This window comes from Geotrypetes seraphini, chromosome 3 (assembly GCF_902459505.1).
Source record: "Geotrypetes seraphini chromosome 3, aGeoSer1.1, whole genome shotgun sequence".
In the NCBI taxonomy this organism is placed as follows: Eukaryota; Metazoa; Chordata; class Amphibia; order Gymnophiona; family Dermophiidae; genus Geotrypetes; species Geotrypetes seraphini.
Genome location: NC_047086.1, coordinates 55,372,142 through 55,392,514, shown reverse-complemented (window position 1 = coordinate 55,392,514; position 20,373 = coordinate 55,372,142). Strand labels below are relative to the sequence as shown.

The 20,373-nt window shown below is 40.0% G+C and overlaps 1 protein-coding gene across 5 annotated transcripts in view; it reads left to right on the top strand.

Annotated features, from left to right (window-relative positions):
• The window catches only part of COL19A1 (collagen type XIX alpha 1 chain), an 885,342-nt gene that overhangs the window by 515,657 nt on the left and 349,312 nt on the right, over positions 1-20,373 (top strand). For all 5 annotated transcript variants that reach the window (XM_033936698.1, XM_033936699.1, XM_033936697.1 and 2 more), the window contains exon 18: positions 13,809-13,862. In XM_033936698.1, the coding sequence (XP_033792589.1) occupies positions 13,809-13,862 (54 nt within the window). The remainder of the gene's footprint in view (positions 1-13,808; positions 13,863-20,373) is intronic.

Here is a 20,373-nt window from a genome sequence, read left to right as displayed (position 1 = left end):
TCATAGAAAGCATATCTGTTTTCTCTATATACCCAAACGCACTTGCAGGAGTATCTCAGAGCAAAAGTTGCCCCCCACTGAGTAACCTGGGTCTCAAAATGAGAAACTGTTTCCTTCTCTTCTGGGTGGGACAAGAGACATCAGGAAGCATTCTAATAGGATTTGTCAGAAAGGGAAAATCTTAATGTTTAAAAAACAACTTTATTTGTTTTATTTATTTATTTATTCAATTTTTTATACCGTTCTCCCAAGGGAGCTCAGAACGGTTTACATTAATTTATTCAGGTACTCATGCATTTCCCCTGTCTGTCCTGGTGGGCTCACAATCTATCTAATGTACCTGGGGCAATGGGGGTATTAAGTGACTTGCCCAGGGTCATAAGGAGCAGCGTGGGTTTGAATCCACAACCCCAGGGTGCTGAGGCTGTAGCTTTAACCACTATGCCACACATTTATTTGCTTTATTATTTTTTCATTTTATTTTTATTTATATAAATACTTATTTATTTCCAAAATAAGCTGACACTAACTATTGCTGATCAGTGAATACAGCAATTTAAAAATATTTTCCCAAGTTGTTGAAAGAAACTTATCCTAGAGAACTCATGGCTGTTATTATTGTAAAAAGAGTACCAAGTCAATTGGCATGAAGATATAACGGGGAATTTATCATCCATTCCCTATCAGAATCAATAGCAAACTGTACTAACAATGTAGCAGAGACCTGAACCTCAGTATCTGACCTCTCCAGGAAATTGGATAAATCCAAACTATCAGCAGATAAATTCTGCTGATTAGGATTTTGAGACTTAACTCACCTAGGAACATAATATATTTTTGAGAGAAGTGGATAAAAGGTTTCCAGTACCTTCAGAATTTCATTCCTATATCTTTTGAACCTAGCTAGAGCAGTTATAGGAAAAACTTTTGGAAAATTAATAATCCAAGGATTACACCTTCTAATGGAGTTTTCCAGCATTTCTTGTTTAAAGTGTAAACTAGCACTGTCCTTAACCCAGGTTCAAGCTTGTGCTTCCAAAGCTTTTATCCACGTTTCAAAATCACCAGATTTACTTTCCACGGTTGTTACTTTCTTTTTAAGTTCCAGATTTTCTGAAAGTACCATCGTGCGCTGTGTGGAAAGTTGCTGCATTTGGTTCCCCAGTGAGAAATTGATTCCAAATTGAAGACCTCGAGACTCTGTAGGGGAGTAAACTCAGTTCTGGAGCCCCCTGTATCAACCAAAGTACCTGTAGCCACAGTGGTTATCAAGGCAATTTCATGAGCTTGCTGTGATCTGTCTGTCGATTGCTGAGATGGTAGGTTTAAAGACTCCTCCTGCCTCCATCCAGGGTCGGTCCTCCCGCTCTGCTGTGCTGGCAAGAACATAAGAATTGTCACTGCTGGGTCAGACTAGTGGCCCATCGTGCCCAGCAGTCCGCTCACACGGTGGCCCTTAGGTCAAAGACCAGTGTCCTAATTGAGACTAGCTTTACCTGCATACGTACTGGTTCAGCAGTAACTTGTCTAACTTTATCTTGAATCCCTGGAGGGTGTTTTCCCCTATAACAGCACTCTCTGGGTGAAGAAGAACTTCCTTACATTTGTATGGAATCGATCCCCTTTTAACTTTAGAGAGTGCCCTCTCGTTCTCTCTACCTTGGAGAGGGTGAACAACCTGTCTTTATCTACTAAGTCTATTCCCTTCATTATCTTGAATGTTTCAATCACGTCCCCTCTCAGTCTCCTCTTTTCAAGGGAGAAGAGGCTCAGTTTCTCTAATCTCTCACTGTACGGCAACTCCTCCAGCCCCTTAACCATTTTAGTCGCTCTTCTCTGGACCCTTTTGAGTAGTATTGTGTCCTTCTTCATGTACGGTGACCAGAGAACGTCCCGAGGCTGGCACCACACCCATCAACTCCTCCGTTGCCTCGGGACGAAATGGCAGACTGTGCTCTTCTGGGGATAGAGTGGCAACCTCAAAGGAGAATTCCTGCACCTTAGCATGCGTGCTCTCTCCAGCTGAGGATACCTCCGGTTGTGCTGTTTGCAAGCTGCGCTCCATGAAAACATCCATCGGAATGGTCTGCAAAGTAGCTTCATCCGGGAAAACCTGGATCTTTGATTTTCTCTTTACTATCAGGTAAAATAGGAAAAGATTTCAAATAAACCACGGCAGCTTCTCCACGAAGATATCAAGCTGCCATCTTAGATAAGCTCCGCTCTCCTGGGACTTAAAGACTCTCTAATACTATTTAACACAATGAACTCAATTTAGCTAGATTCAGTTTATCCACAGCAGGGAGAAGAGCAAGATTTTGTTTGTTCTTATAACATACTTGCTGCCTCTTAAATAAAACTGATGATGTAAAAGTTTTTTAAAAATAACTAATTAAACAAATTTAATGCAAAAAATTTATTTAACTTAGAAAACAATTTTCAGTTTTATACATACATAACAAAGATGCTAATCTTTGAATACATGTGGAGGGACATAATCGAAAGGGACGTCTAAGTCAGTTTACGTCCAACTCGCAAGTCATCCAAAGTAAAAAAACAGCCTAGGACACATTTTCGAAAAATATGTCCAAAATTTTTTTTGTTTCGAAAATCGTCTAATAATACATCCTGCCGATCTGATCGTCCAAGCTGATAAATCGTCCATCTTTATACCACATTTCTGTCCACCTTTTCGTACAATGAAATACGCCTAGAACAAGCCCTGTTGGATGTTGGAAGGGTCTGCAAAGTGATAGACTGAACACCCAAACATGGCACCTAAATAGCTGTGAACTTCACAAAAAGGGTGCCATGTCATCATCTCACTACAGCTCCCTTATAGGTCATGGTGAGCCCCCCAAACCACCTCCAGAATCCCTTAGACCCACTTATCTACCTCCCCAATAGCCCTTATGGCTGCAGGAGCCACTTATATGCCAGTACAAAAGGGTTTTGGGGGTGTATAGGGGAGTGCACATGTTTAAGTATCAATGCAGTGATTACAAAGGCTTATGGGCATGGGTCCTCCTCTCCATGGGTCCCTAACCCACCCTCAAGATGGCTTAAGCCACCTCTGTGCTGGACGACTAGGCTTTCCTATGCCAGGCGGCCAGATGATGATGGTCTGGAGGGTGAATTTTAAAGGTGTGATTAATATTTTTATGGGGGTGTGGGAGGTCGGTGATCACTGGGTAGTGTGTGGGGGTCTGTTTTATGTGTTTGCATTGCATATCTGGTGACTTTAGGTGGGTTTTTGTGACTTAGACCAGTGCCCTATTTGAGTCTAGCCTTACCTGCATATGTTCTGTTCCAGAAGGAACTTATCCAACCTTTTCTTGAATCCCTGAAGGGTGCTTTCCCCTATAACAGCCTCCGGAAGAGCATTCCAGATTTCTACAACTCTCTGGGTGAAGAAGAACATCCTTACATTTGTACGGAATCTATCCCGTTTTAACTTTAGCGAGTGCCCTTCTCGTTCTCTCCACCTTGAAGAGGGTGAACAATTGATCTTTCTCTACTAAGTAAATTCCCTTCAATATATTTATTTATATACATTTCTTATATACATTGTCACTAATTCAAATGGAATGCTCTCCTCTCCATCATGTTTCCAATATGGCAGGTACATACATTTATATTGGGCATTGTCACTGTGGCTTTTAATATTATAGGACACTGTGGCATTTATATATCTCGTATGATGGTAGTATCAATGATGGATATTAGAGCTTTGGAGAGGTGGAGTTGTGATTTCAGGTAGCCATACCTTAACTACAGCTCTGTAATTGGTGGAACAATTTTTGTTTTGAAGATCCATCATATACTGTATCATTATCAAGTTAGAATTGTGATAGCTATAAATATATATATATATATATATTCAAATGGTTCATATAATGCTAACAAAGCTCTCTTTCAGGGTGAGTTTTGAATCTGTTAAGCTAAATATCTGCAGGCAATTCCTGTCAGTGCAATTATCTGGATATTGTATTTGTAATACCCCCCAGACTGAATCTTGCAGGACTATAGCCTGGAAGAAAATCAAATCATTTATTGTAATTTACTAGTATAAGCTTCACAAAGATCAATTTATCAGCCAGTATTTTCCCAAACTATTCATTTGTAAGTAGAAAATTCAGCACAAATTACTCGTGTCTATTTTGTCTCATTACCTACCTTATCATTCAGTTCTTAAAATTATTTGCAATATTATGCATCCTTCTGCTGTAATTGTCCAAGGCCTCCTGCACTGATGTTTAAATTGCCTCTGTTTAATGTTTTAAACCAGTTGTCTTCAGCTTTTCTCATGTCTCCCAGCATGTAATTTCCATTTTTTAAATACAGTTTCTTACAAATTGTACATGAGAGCTAACTTAATAAAATGGATTTCTTGAATTAAATCTGCATAACATTTGGTGCAATTCTACAGCACTTGCCATCAATATTATACAAAAATATTCGTAAACAAATATATTTTATGTTATCCTAGGACATGCAGGTAGCATATTTTCACATGTGGGTGCCATCATTCACAGAGCCCGGTACAGACAGTGGTAAAAGTGTATTGCCACTAAGATTTTTAGAAAGTTTGCAACTGCTTGCACCACTCATGTGAATGCCTTCCCACCCAACGCCGGCTCATGGTACCACAGCAGAAGTCTTTCTTCTTCAGGAAATCGAAGCTTTGCTTCAATTAAATGCCATAAAACTGGTTCCCCCTTATCAGAAAAAATCAGGAGTTCTGCTCCAGGTATTTCCTAATTCCAAAGAAGACGGGAGGTCTTTGACTAATTCTCGACCTCCAAGACTTAAAAAAAATATCTGGTCAGAGAGAAGTTTTGCATGCTATCTTTAGGGATATTAAGCCCTCTCCTAGACTTCAAAGAGGCTTACACACACATTTCCATAAATTCTCATCATGGAAAATTTATGCATTTTCGGATAGCTCATCAACACTTTTAGTACAAAGTTCTGCCATTTGGCCTGGCTTCATCTCACGGATTACAAGTGTTTCCATATCTGGACGACTGGCTGATAAAAGTCACATCTCCTCCAGCAGTACAATTGGCAACATAGTTCACAATAACTTTTCTTCAGCTGCTAGGGTTCGAAGTCAACTTCCCAAAGTCACAGCTTCAACACTCTCAACTGCTTCTTTTCATAGGATACAGTTCAAGTGTGCATGTGTGGTTTTCAAACTCCTTTATGGAATATTTGACTTTTTGATTCACCTTAGTTGGAATTCCTTTAGATCCTGCTATTCAAGAATTACAACAATTCACAAATTAGCATTTCCTTCTCTGAAAGGTATTAAATGCACTGGGAAGCTTAGTAAATCTTTTACATTTAAATTGGTGAGAATTTGGAATGGACTTCCAGATTCTCTAAGACTGGTAGATCAATTATATCAATTTCAAAAAAGTTTAAAAACCTGGTTGTTTTCACAATAGTTAATTTGATTTTAGCTGTCGAATAATAATTTTAAGCAATTCAACATACCTTTTTTCTGACTATTTCCATCCATCTAATCTAACCAATTTCTGTTTTTATCCCACAGTTTTTACTGGTTATGTTTCATTTTTTAACGAACCGTAAACCAAGTTGAGCTCCTTAGGGAGTAGATTCGGTATATAAAATGAAGAGGGTCACAAGTGGTGTTCCGCAGGGCTCGGTGCTCGGGCCACTACTATTTAATATATTCATAAATGATCTAGAAATAGGGACGACGTGTGAGATAATAAAATTTGCAGACGACACCAAACTATTCAGTGGAGCTCGGACTAAAGAGGACTGCGAAAAATTGCAAAGGGACCTGAATAAACTAGGGGAATGGGCGACGAGAGGGCAGATGAAGTTCAACGTTGAGAAATGTAAAGTACTGCATGTGGGAAGCAGAAACCTGAGGTACAACTATACGATAGGAGGGATGTTATTGAATGAGAGTACCCAGGAAAGGGACTTAGGGGTAATGGTGGACATGACAATGAAGCCGACGGCACAGTGCGCAGTGGCCGCTAAGAGAGCGAATAGAATGCTAGGTATAATCAAGAAGGGTATTACAACCAGGACGAAAGAAGTTATCCTGCCGTTGTATCGGGCGATGGTGCGCCCGCATCTGGAATACTGCGTCCAATATTGGTCGCCGTACCTTAAGAAGGATATGGCGATACTCGAGAGGGTTCAGAGGAAAGCGACACGTCTGATAAAAGGGATGGAAAACCTTCCATATGCTGAGAGATTGGAGAAACTGGGTCTCTTTTCCCTGGAGAAGAGGAGACTTAGAGGGGATATGATAGAGACTTATAAGATCATGAAGGGCATAGAGAGAGTAGAGAGGGACAGATTCTTCACACTTTCAAAAAATAAAAGAACAAGAGGGCATCTGGAAAAGTTGAAAGGGGACAGATTCAAAACAAATGCTAGGAAGTTCTTCTTTACCCAACGTGTGGTGGACACCTGGAATGCGCTTCCAGAGAATGTAATAGGGCAGAGTATGGTACTGGGATTTAAGAAAGGATTGGACAGTTTCCTGCTGGAAAAGAGGATAGAAGGGTATAAATAGAGGATTTCTGCACAGGTCCTGGACCTGTTGGGCCGCCGCGTGAGCGGACTGCTGGGCATGATGGACCTCAGGTCTGACCCAGCAGAGGCATTGCTTATGTTCTTATGTTCTTATGTTATTAGAGCCCTGTTAGACACTGTTTGAGTCAGAGAATTTCTACTTCAATAAAGACAAGACACTTTGCTTCATCTTTGCACTCAAGTCTCTACTCTGCAATCCATCTCAGCAAGACAGAAAATGCAATTTATGGGTCACATGGCCTCCACAGTTCATGTTTCCCCCTTCACAAGACTTCATCTCAGAACAGCTCATTAGACTCTAGCATCTCAATGGTCTCAAGCTCTTGATCCCTTAACTCGAAGATCACAGTAACCTCTCCTTAGTCCAGGGGTGTCCAATGTCGGTCCTCGAGGGCCGCAGTCCAGTCGGGTTTTCAGGATTTCCCCAATGAATATGCATGAGATCTATTTGCATGCACTGCTTTCAATGCATATTCATTGGGGAAATCCTGAAAACCCGACTGGATTGCGGCCCTCGAGGACCGACATTGGACACCCCTGCCTTAGTCAATCCCTTCAGTAGTGGATGGATTTGTCAAATCTTTCCAGGGGTCTGCTGTTTCACATTACTCTACATCAGAAAGTACTCACCATGTACATGTAATGTAATGTAAAGTAATGCTTAGTTTTGTATACCGGGTCCTCAACCTGGGAAAGCTCGACTTGGTTGATAAGATAATAAAAATATAAAACAGTGAATTAAATTATACCAATAACAGTGTAGCAGAGATGGAAAAGAAATTAATTACCAAAGTGTTTGGTAAACAGAATGGTTTTCAAAGACTTATGAAAGGATGAAAGAGAACTAAAACTTCGTAGAGAAAATGGAAGATCGTTCCAAAGTTGGGTAAACATGAAGGGCAGAGATTGACCAAAAGCTTTGATTCTTTTGATACCTTTACTGGTTGGACAAGATAGCTTAAATTGTTGATCGCCCTTTGTGAAAGAGAATCTATAAAGATTCCAAGATAAAGGGACTAGTGAAGAGAAAATTCCAAAGAGAATTTTGAAAATAACACAGGCACACTTGGTATGCTCATTTAGATGGTCTCAAGATGCAGGGTCAGTGGTCTGCTCAAGAAAAGACATTCCACATTAACCTGCTCTAAGAACGTTTCAAGAAAAGTTTTCCAACCAAGTACTCCTTAGTCGCACAGACAATCAAGTAGCCCACCCCAACCCCTCAAGCCCACCGGACCCCCTAACATTTTTTAGATGGCTGGACGAATGGGTCCTTCTTGTGTACAGCCAGCAGGCCCACCTTCACTGGAATGGCAGGCCTGCCCATTCTTTGTGCATCTTGGAATGCCCCTGATAAGGTAGGCTTATTCTTCCTCACCCGGAGAGGGGCTAAGGCCCTGATTGACCCAGGTACTTAAGACCCCTCCCATAAGAAGGGCCTTAGGCACCTGGGCCAATTGGAATCGTAGGCCACTCCTAGCATATCCCAAAATGCATTGGGAGATGGGCAGGCCTGTCATTCCAGTGAAGATGGGTTTTCCAGCCGAACGCAGGAAGGGCCCATCCAGCCGGCCATTTAAAAAAGGTTAGGGGGGGTCCAGTGCAGATGGGCTTGGGGGTCCAGGTGGGCTACCTTTGGGAGGGTGGGGCATCCCTCTTTCCAGCGAACTTTCAACAGTTCGGGGGGTGTCCAGCATGAGAGATTGGGCATCTCTCTTGCCGGCAACCATTGCGGGTGGCATCAGTTGTGTCCGGCAGGAGGTATTGGGCATCCTTCTTGCTATACTCTTCACGGGGGGGGGGGGGAGGGCAGGTTCCCTGATTATCTAACTGGTGCTTATGACAGACACTGGTTAGAGAATCATGCTGTTAGGTGAAGGACTGGCCCCTCCTACACCTTAAAGGTCTTGGTTTGGGTGTTTGGGATTTGGGCAAATTTTTGGTTGAGAATATGTTTTAAAGATAGACCTAGTGGCAGTCTGAGCAATTAAATGCCTGAACGCAAAGGTAGGCCATTCTCAAACAAAACCAAAAAATCATTTTGGATGTTTTTTTCGAGAATGGACATTTCCCTGCTGCCGACTTTGGGCGCCTAAGACCTTAGGCCGAAACTTAGACTTAGACTTTTTATTATTATTATTATGTCCCTCCACATGAAAAATGAAGCAGCAAAATCCAGATGAATGGATGTACTAAGGACCCAACAAGGACCGTGTTTCAGCTGCCTATATCCTGTGCAGCGTCATATAAAATCGTAAACTTTCGAATTAAAACCAAGTTGATATGCACAATAGTGGATTAGTCTTCTGCTACAATACTGACAGCTCCCATAATTTATTTATTTATTTAATTCAATTTATATCCTATGTTCCTCAAGGAGCCCAGAATGTGTTACATGGTAATACTATGTTTTAGTGCTCAAAGTTAGATGCTGTTAAGATCCACCCTAAGATAGTATTCTGTAAAGGGCACTCTACACAATGCACCCTTTACAGAATACTAGCTTGGCGCACTTCTCACACTTATGAATACAAGCTCTTTTGACTGATAAAAACTGGTGTAAATATTTATACCCAAATGATGGCACTTTGGCAAGGAAATTCAGGTATGCTATAAGGGAGAGAGTGTGGTACAGTGGTTAAAGCTGTGGAGGGGTATAATAAAAAAAAACCTTCTAAGTCCGTTTTGGGCTAAGTTGCTAGTTGCCCAAAGTTGGCAGTGTCTAAAGTCCATTCCCGAAAAATACATCCTAAATATTTTTCTTTTTTGAAAATCGTCTAAGTATACATCCAGCTGTTTGGTCGGCCACACCACTAAGTCGTCTATCTTTATACCCCATTCTCATCCAAAAACACCTAGAATAAGACCTTTTGGACATGGGAGGGGCCAGCAAAGTGATGGACTGGACACCCAAGCATGGCAACACAATAGTGGGGAACCTTACAGGGCACATCAGTGAACTTCACAAAAAGGGTGCCATATACACATCTCACCACAACTCCCTTATAGGTCATGGTGAGCCCCCCAGAGAACCCCCCCCAAAACCTACTGTCTACAATCCCAATAACCCTAGACTACTTAAGCTACATCTGTGCTGCTCTACTAGGCTTTCCTATGCCAGGTGCTGATGTTCTGGAGGCAGATATATAAAGTTTTTATTGCGATAGTTATGACGGTGGGGGGATGGGTCAATGATCACTGGGAGAGTGTGTGGGGGACTGTACTTTGTGCTTACAGTGGTTATCTGGTCACTTTGGATACCTTTTTGCCACTTAGACCTGGTTTTCAATCGCCTAAATTGCTATGTATAAGTTCCGTCTGGGCAGCCTCGTTAAACTTTTGGTTATACTTATAGCACGACTAAGTCTAGGTTGGCCCACGTCCCGCCCAAATCCCGCCCTCACCACTCCTCCTAAAATGCCCCTTTTAGCTCTGGGTGTACAGCAGCACTGAAAAGGCCTAAGTTGTTTAAATACCTCTAAAACCTGGTTCAATTATCAGCACTTGGACGACTTGTCTTACTGATCGTCCAAGTGCCAATTTAGGCCAGTTTGTAGAAGTATTTCTGTTTCGATTATGAGCCCCATAGTCTCAGCACCAGAAGTTATGGGTTTAAACCCATGCTACTCCTTGTTATCCTGGGCAAGTCACTTAATATTGCCCCAGGTACATTAGATAGATTGTGAGACCATCAGAACAGACAAGGAAAAGTGCTTGAGTACCTGAATAAATTCATGTAAACTGTTTTTGAGCTCCCCTAGGAGAACAGTATAGAATGAATAAATATTGCACCTAATTTCTAGAAGCATCCCTGACTTGCCCATATCCCACTTTGAGTTGCATGCTATGAAATGTATTTATTTATTCAATTTTCTATATCGTTTTTCCAGGGGAGCGCAGAATGGTTTACATGGATTTATTTAGGTACTCAAGCATTTTTCCCTGTCTGTCCCGGCGGGCTCACTATCTAATATATCTGGGACAATAGGGGACCAAGTGACTTGTCCAGGGTCACAAAGAACAGTGTGGGTTCGTACCCGCAACCTCAAGGTGCTGAGGCTGTAGCTCAGTACCCTGCGCCATACTCAGACATAGTATGGTAGAAGATAGAATGGCAAACATTGTCTGACAGAGATGGCAAAACATAAGTTAACAAAGTATGGTAAAACATAATATGACAAAACATGGTATGGTGAAACATAGCACAGCAAACATAGTACTACAAAGCATGGTTAACATAGTACAACACAATTTCGTAAAAATGGTAAGGCCAGCATGCATAATAGAGTAGAGCATAGAGTAGATCTACACTTAATTCCTAATTACTGACAAATTAAGTTTCTATTAACTCCTAATTGATTAATTAGTTAAAATGCAGATCTGGAATCCACGTCCAAATTTGGCTGACCTATACAGAATCTGAGGACATGTGATCAAAAATCATTCAAGAATTTGCCTTCACAGCTAATGCGCCTAAAGTTGTACGCATATATCAGTGTGTGTAGCCAATGTACACACACAACTTAATCAATAGGCTTAATCGGTGCTGATAATTGGCAATTAACTCATAATTGACTTTAATTGGAGTTAATTGTAAGTTAGGCACACAGCTTGGTAGGCACATAGCGCAACGGCATGTACCTAAAAGTGGACTTGGTTAGGAGCGGATCATGGGTGTGTTCAAGTTATACAAGAAATATCAGCAGTGCAACAGAAATAAAGACTGTTTTGTTGGCTGATAGGACGCTTCCCTTGCCTTTCTGTTGCACTGTGTTCAAGTTATATGCATGTTAATAACTTGTGCGCTGAAGTGCGCACAACTTAGGTGCAGGCATTTAGGCCAAGAAAACCCTGAAAGCATGATTCTAAATAGTGTACATAACTTTAACAGAATTGCTCTTAATATTGCACTAGTTGCTGCTGATTTTGTAGGCGACATATGTAGAATCAGGCCCAAAGGGTACCTAACCGAATTCTGATGGAATTCAGAATAGCACCTACTGACGCCTACATCGAGGTGCCTACCTGAAAAGTAGACATGGTTATGGGCAGAGAATAGGTGTGGTATGACTAGGGTTACTAGATTTTCCCAGAGGAAAGTCTAGGCCCATGGCCACGCCCCCCCAGGCCCACCCAGTTCCGACCTGTTCCGCCTGTGCCATGCTCTGTTCCGCCCCCAGCCTTACCCCAGACAGCTTTCACGCACATGATGTCACCGCGTTGCATACACGCATGCGCAGATGCCCCTTCCCAACACGATTTTGACGGGAAGCTTTTCAAAACCCGGACAAAGTGCCAGATTTTGAAAAGCCGTCCGGACCCCCGGACTTGTCCTCAAAAAGGAGGATACGTCCAGAGAAATCCGGACGTCTGATAACCCTAGATATGACTTAGGTGTCAGTAGGCATCTGTGTTAGGCGCCATTAAATTAGGCCTGACCTAATATATACCAGTGCCTAAGTTTGAGTTAGGCACCGCTAGGTGTGATTCTATAAATAATGCCTAGAGGTTGATTGACAACTGTACCAAATGGTGCATAGGAGTTAGGTGCTGCTAGGCGCCCTTTATAGAATCAATCCCAAAATGCCCAATGCTTCAAAGATTGCTACCATGATCTCTCTGAGCCCAATGGGCTTCATTAAAAAGTAACAATCTGCAGGAGAATAGGGCTCCTGGACATGGTTAAGATGATTACTGTCTTGCTGACATATTCCAGACCAGCGATAGTCAGATCTAATCTTTGAGAGTGAAATTTTCAGGATATCTTGAATAAATATGCATGGTATTGATTTGCATGCATATTACTACCACTTTATGCAACTTTATCTAATGCACATTCATTAAAGATACCCAGAAAACCCAAAACATTTACAACCCTTGAGAGCAAGAATTGAAAATCATTGTCCTGTACAATGGGAAAAAAAATCCAAATTGTTTCTAAGATTAACATGAAGAAGCTTGATCTTTTTGATAATAATGTCCTATCATTTTCCCCTCATTTTTCTCTCCCACCTTTCCCCCCCCCTCTGCATCCACCTCTCTCTTCCTTCCCCTCTACTCCCTACCCCTTACCTATTTTGATAACTGTTCCCAAAATCCCACTTTGCAACTATCAACTACTGTATACTGTCTTGAACAATACAGGATCATTGTCCAATCCCTTGTACTAGGACTATTGGACTACTGCAACATCCTCTACCTACCTTGTCCAATAAACTTAATTAAACAACTACAGTCCGTTCAGAACACAGCTCTCAGGCTAATCTATTCACTCGAAAAATTTGACCACATCACCAATGCCTACCTAGACTCACACTGGCTACCCATACAAGCCAGAATCCAATTCAAATTATTCATTCTATTATACAAAGTAAGAAACGGAACTGCGCCTACCTACCTAAACAATCGCCTAAATCGAAACCTTTCACCCAGAATTAGGAGAACCCAGACACCATTCTCCTACCCAGCACTCAAAGGTACCCAACGCAAAAAACTATATGACAGCCTCCTAGCTACTAAAGCAGAGAAGCTTGACCCCTTCATATCCAACCTATTGACTACAACAACAGACTATAAAGCATTCCGAAAAGAAATAAAAACACTACTATTCAAAAAACATATTCGGTTAACCTAACCTAACATGAATCCCATCATGCTGGAATCTTCTTCTCTATGTCACAAAATAACCTGAAACCTCACTATGTAACTTGAAACCAACTACCTTCTAATGTAATGTCATTTCATGGAAATGTCCAACTTTCTTCCAATGTATCTTCCTGGAAATGTCAAGCTATCTCCCAATGTAATGTAACTTCCTGGAAATGCCCAGTTATCTTCCAATGTAATCCGCTTAGAACCACAAGGTACAAGCGGAATAGAAATCCGTAATGTAATGTAATATAAATAAAGCTATTATTATTATGCAAAATAGAAGAAATCTGCCAAAAACTTGCTTTGTTGCAAATGTGTTGCTTACTACAGTTACTGAGAATTGTCCTGAAGCTGAGAGCTGACAGTCGTCGCAGTCATTGGTACATAGCATTTTTTTTAAAATAAATCTTTATTGATTTTTCAAGCTATAATTGTGCAACAAATGAATCACAAATATGGTACATAGAATAATGGCTTAGAAAGATTTTGAATTTTTACTTGTTAAATACAGCCATCAATTTTTGTAGAATTATGATGCTTATGAAGGTTTGTTTGTTTGTTTGTTTTGGTTCAAGGGGAGACGTGGCAAAGCAGGACCCCCTGGCAACCCAGGACCTCCAGGACCACCTGTAAGTAGAAGCACTTTTACCATCTTACCCATTGCCACATACCTTGCTATGTCACATTATTAGCCAGACATAACTAAACAGAAAAACACCTTGAAGAAATGATTTTGTAGTGTGTAAAGTGGTTGGATAGACTTGTAATAAATGTGGGAAACAGGTGTTTCGTTCTGTCAACGGCATGGTACCATATTTAAAAGTTTAAATGATTAACTTATCCATGTAAAGTTTTGCATCTATTCATAGAGAACAAAAATGCAAATGTCATCAGCAAATCTATCTGTATAACTTCAAGGGGAAAATTTTACAAATGGGTACCTACATGAAAAATCCCCCAAAACATCCATCTATTTCTATAAAGGCAGCATACCTTTATAAAACAGGCACCCAGAATCAGCCTTGGTAGGGCACAAATACTGTTGCACAAATTTATAGCTGCTTCAAAGAAGATATACTTCTATTTATGTGTATTCTACATGTGCATATATGTATATACTGTATTTCACAGCCCCACCCAAACTCTACCTACACTATGCCCCTGGGAATGCCTACATACAGCTCACATAAATTTGGGCACATGTTTCAATATGCCTGCTTTTCATACATGTATAAAGGTTTAGTTTACATGGAAAAATACTTTATATTATTATGTACTGTGGAGGTAATTTTATAAGAGATTTTTTTTGCATGCAAAGGATAAGAAGGGGAGAGTGTGGTGCAGTGGGTAAAGCTACAGCCTCAGCATCTTAAAGTTGTGGGTTCAAAGCCACACTGTTCCTTATGACCATGGACAAGTCACTTAATGCCCCCATTGCTCCAGCTACATTAGATAGATTGTGAGCCCCTGGGACAGACAGGGGAAAATGCTTGAGTACCTGAACACATTCATGTAAACCATTCTGAGCTCCCCTTGGAGAACAGTATAGAAAATTGAATACATAAATACATTTATGCAACCAGCATGTAGATGTGTTTAGGCCAAATTTGGGGCACATTTACAATTTACAAGCATTGTTAGTATGTGCATACTTTACTTACCTTTATGCCTGCTTCTTGGCTTCAGTCTAGTTACAATTTCTGCTACTTTGCCCCTAGTATTCACTTAAAATCAGACACTGAAAAAAATTGGTGCTAAGCTCTTTAAAGAAAAACACAGATCTCTTGCCTAACTATGGGCACCAGAATTACACTTGCTGAAACCTGGTGTAAATGCTGGTGCCTAAGTTAGGTGCGTTTACCCAGCACTCTGTGCACAAAAATTTTTTGTAACACTCCTGACATGCCCATGCTGCTCTCATTGCCATGGATTAGGCACACTGTATTGAGTGCCAATTAACATCGTGCCAATTAAGTGTCAATTAACACGTGGTTTCATCAGTAGCCTATTTGCAATACTTAGATACTCCTCCAGCTCTAAAACATTAGAACATGACTAGCCTTACTGGGTCCGACCAATGGTCCATCCAGCCCAGTAGCCTCACAGCGGTCTATCCAGGTCACCAGCACCTGGCAGACCCCAAATAGTAGCAATATTACATGCTACCGATCCAGGGCAAGCAGTGGCTTCCCCCATGTCTCTGAGCTCATTCTACCAGAGGTGTTTTGTCATCTTGGGAAGAGTCGTCAGCTGTTTCTCTGGCCAAGATTTGCAGGGCTGATACCTGGTCCTCCTTGCATACGTTCACCAAATTTTACAGGATCGATGTGATGGCCAAGAAGGATGTTGCTTTTCGTGCCTCTGTTTTGGCAGTGGGCTCATCAGTCCCACCCTGAATTTTCAGGACTGCTCTGTTATGTCCCACTGGTCCCAGAATAAAGTGGGATTGTACAAGAACAAAAGATTAGGTTCTTACCTTTGCTAATCTTCTTTCTTGTAAATCCACACTTTATTCCAGGAACCCACCCTTTACCTTGCTGATTCACCGATTGTTTACATTTGCATGCACTGGTAAGCTGGATTTCTGTTTTTGACCAGCCTTTATAAGAGTGCCATCAGAATGGGTTTAGCACTTAGTTTTGGGGAGTCCATAATTCAGTCATCACTTTCTGACAGTACAGGCTGTGTTTTCTTGTACCACTGTTCTATTGTTCAGCTTTCTAATGTTTTATGACCTCTTCTCGTTTTTCATTGTTGCATTTGTTGATATGAGCAGAATTGACTTATTTGCCGAGGTGTGTCCCTATTCCCCTTTCTCTCTTGTTCTTATCCTCTACAGGTGATTCTGGCTGCTTTAAGACTAACTGATGTTCACAGGGACAGTGATGAGGTATAAGGGGGAGGATTTTAAGCCTCTGAAGTTTGAGGCTTCCTGCAAAGACCTGGCGGGTAGACGGAAATAACCCGCTGGTCCAGAAATAAAGTGTGTATTTACAAGAAAGATTAGCAAAGGTAAGAACCTAATCTTTCAATCTGTGCACTTTTTATATATACAAGCATTTACATCTGCTGCCAAACAGGTGTAAATGTACATGGGTTCATTTATACATGACCTGCAGGATTTAATAATAATAATTAATAATAAATGACTTTATTTTCATATACCGCCTTACCATAAGTTCTGAGCCGTTAACATAAAAGAACACTAGACATTTAGTGATGCATACAAATAATTTAAAAAAAACATCAATTTACATGAAAATGAACGCTATACATTCAGCAAAGCATACAAATAGTTAAAGAGTTCATCAAATTTCACTTTTTTCAAATAATTTAGTTTTTAGTATCTTCCTAAAAGAATAATAAGAATTGACTAAAGGAATAAGAGAGCTCAACTAAGCATTCATTTTCCCTGCTTGGAAAGCATACGTTCATTCATGAAATCTCTTATATCGAACAGATTTTAAAGATGGATAAACATGTTATTATTTCAAGTATTCCTATTAGAAATATGTACTTTAAACTCAGAGGAAAGATATTCAGGGACTAAGCCAAATAATGCCTTGAAACAGATACATCTAATTTTAAACAGAATTCTCGCCTTGAACGGCAATCAATGTAGCTTTTGATAAAAAGGACTCGCATTATCGAACTTTCTCAGACCAAAAATCAAATGAACTGCTGTATTTTGTATTTAACTCAATCTGTGACAAATCTTTTTATAGGACCCTTAATAGATTATATAACAATAATCAAGAACTGATAGGCTAGAAGTCTGAACTACTAATCTGAACAATGTTATATCAAAATATTTTTTGATCGTAGTTTCCAAAAAATAGCATAACATTTTTTTTTTTTTTGAGTTCAATATTTTTTATTGAGTTTTTTGAAAAAATATAAGAAACAGTTCAAGTACAGGGTATCAAAAAATAAAACAAAACATTTAGTATAACAAATATTCAGTTATATTGTGCAATGTAGAATTGAATCGTTTTAAAAGATCTAAAGTACTAGGACTGTTCATGAAAAGATAATAAAAGAAAAGATAAGAGGAAAGAGAAATTGAAGGAAGAAAGAAAAAGAATAAAATGAGGAAAAAGATGAAGGTAAAGAAAAAGAAGAAGAAGAAGAGAGGAGTGTCTATGAAATAGATTGAACATATGAGTCTAGGAATTTCCAGGGTGATTTACATTGTGTCAAACTTTTGGAAAGTTGAATTATATTTTTCTTTTCATAAGCATATGATTCAAATTTATGATACATGCTCAAAGAATTCCACCAAAAGGTATAGTTTAGTAATGAAGAGGACTTCCAATTTTTCAAGATGTGCATAAGGGCAGTCACAAACATTGCATCAATGAGTTTAGGAGGACAGTTAGACTGTGTAAAACAAGGGTGTTGAGATCGGAGAATTATAATGTCAAAGGAAATTTCTTCTGAACAATTGGTAATAGACTTTATGGTGTCCCAAATGCATGTCCAAAAGGAACGAACTTTAGCACAGTGGAAAAGCATGTGATCAAGAGTCCCAGCTTCTTTCATACAATTCCAACATATAGAGTCTTGTTTTAGGTTAGCTTTCCACATCCGAAAGGGTGTCCATACCGCATTCCACATAATGAAGAACATTGATTGTGAGACTCTGGATGATAAAAGAGGTCGGTTTGTCGATGACCAGAAGAGTTCCCAGTCAACATCAGTAAGTGAGGTTGTCAGCATAGATTCCCAATGTTTCATGGAATGAGAGGAAAATGTGAAAGAGTGATCTCTTAGAATACTATAGAAGAGAGATATCGCTTTACCTTTTGATATAGCCAATGTGGACCAGTGATACAAAGTGTGAATGGATGTCATATAATCAAAGCGTATAGACATAGAAGATAACGTCTTAGTAAGAGAAAGCCACTGTGAGTAAGCAGAAGGAGACAATGAGTAAGTAGAGCAAATTGTGACAAAGGGAACAAACGAAGTGAGAGTGGTTATCTGATGGAGAGACCACAAACCAGCCCGCTGCCACCTTTTCCATGAAAGAGATTTACTATTGATTTGGATTTTGGGGTTATTCCAAATGGACAAGAGTGGACTGTCTTTAATTGAAATCTCTGCGATTACGTCTAGTATATGAAGGGCATGCTGCGTTGCACTCAATAAGGAGTATAACAGCTGCAAAATCTAAACCTCAACTTCTCCACCAAGGTAGAAAGTTCTTTATAGTTCCAGACCTGGCCAAATCCACGGCCTTGAAGAGAAAAGCATTTCTTTCCCATCGACAGGAGCTTAAAGATATAGGAGCCAAGTATGGTCTTATGTACCCAGCAAGGATGAAAGTGACCTACAACAACCGCACATCTTCATATACTGACCCTAAAGACTTAGTTGCATTTCTGGAATCTTTAAAAATGCGCTGACATGATTTGCTGCAAACATACTCACTTGTTTCTCAGTTATATCGCAAATATTGATAAGCACACCAATTTTCAAGTTATTGATATTGTATGGGTGTGGGGTTCTTTGCTAGCTTTCCCATTTGTGTTATATCTTTATGCTCACAGGAGCACCCATAAAAATTTTTAACTCTATGTATGAGAATGTGATCCTTTGTGATGACATTTTTTACTTTTTCTCTACTACCTATATGCTCTTTCTTTTACTTTCTGACAGGAGTGTCTACCTTAAACATTCTCTTTGCTATATACACACATTGAACATGTGCAAAATATACTGCAATATAGTAATGTATTTAAAAGATTATGGCTGACTTGCATATTTTTTCTTTTAATGTGAATGGACTAAATCATCCCATTAAGAGGAAAAAGATAGCTAACTATATTTTTAATAAGCACCCTGATGTGGTTTTTTTACAAGAGACTCACCTGCCTCTCGCTGCTGCCTTAAAATTTCAATTAAAGGGATACTCCTCTCACTTTTATTCTCCTGCGACCCAGCGTAAGAAAAATGGAGTCTCAATATTTTTCCATGATAAACTCTCTCCTGTAGTTCACTCTTCTACGACGGACAAGGATGGAAGATGGTGCTTGGTGCACGCTGCGTTGCACTCAGTGAACTTTGTGTTCCTTAACATTTATGCTCCAGTCCTAGACCACCCAGAATTTTTCCAAGACCTTCAGATGGCGTTAGTAGAATACAGTTCTTGCCCTTTAGTACTTGGAGGCGATTTCAATCAAATTCAAGATATTTATATTGATAGATCATCTTCTTGCAAACCCTCCAAATCCAAGTCATTCACAGCCTTACATGCCCTTAAAGATGCCTTCTCCCTTGTAGATCCATGGCGTTTGTTTAATCCAAAGGGTAGAGAATACTCTCACTTCTCACCACCTCATAATACCTACTCAAGAATAGACTTCTTTCTTATATCCTCCTCTCTCATTCAGGACCTGGCAAACAATGTTATTCACCCAATCTCTCTTACAGATCATGCGGCCACCTCCCTACACCTACTTATCTCTGCCCCCCGCAAAGAATCTTCTTCTTGGAGACTAAACAATGCTTTACTCTTAGACTCAGAAATAGCTGACAAAATTCAATCTTTCACTGCTGAATTCTTCGAACTTAACTCCAAAGATCCAGAAATTTGCCCATCCATTGTCTGGGAGGCTTATAAAGTCTCCCTTAGGGGTGAACTTATCAATCTCGCCTCTTGGAAAAAGAAACAATCCATGAAAAAAGAGAAAGACTTAGAATCTTCTATCAAAGAGTTAGAACTACAACATATGTCTGCCCACTTACATGATCCATTTTTCAACGTATACAAAATCTTAAATACGAATTTAACACTTTAGTTTCCAGTACTGCTAGACGGGATATTTTTATCTCAACCTCTGGACATTATATGGGAGACAACCTTATGGGACGCCCTTTGGCTAGATATCTTAAAACTAAATCCAAACGCCTACATATCACAGCCATTCAAAACCCATTGGGGCAGATGGTTAAAACCCGGTCTCTGATCTCCTCTCAGTTTGAAAACTTCTATACTACTTTATATAAATCTGATTTTTCTGCTTCAGAATCGGGGATAGACTCTTTTCTTGCTTCTTTGGTTCATCCGACCTTATCGGACTCTGTGAAATTGAAACTGGACTCTCCCATTACTGTATCTGAAATAGAAGCCGCAAT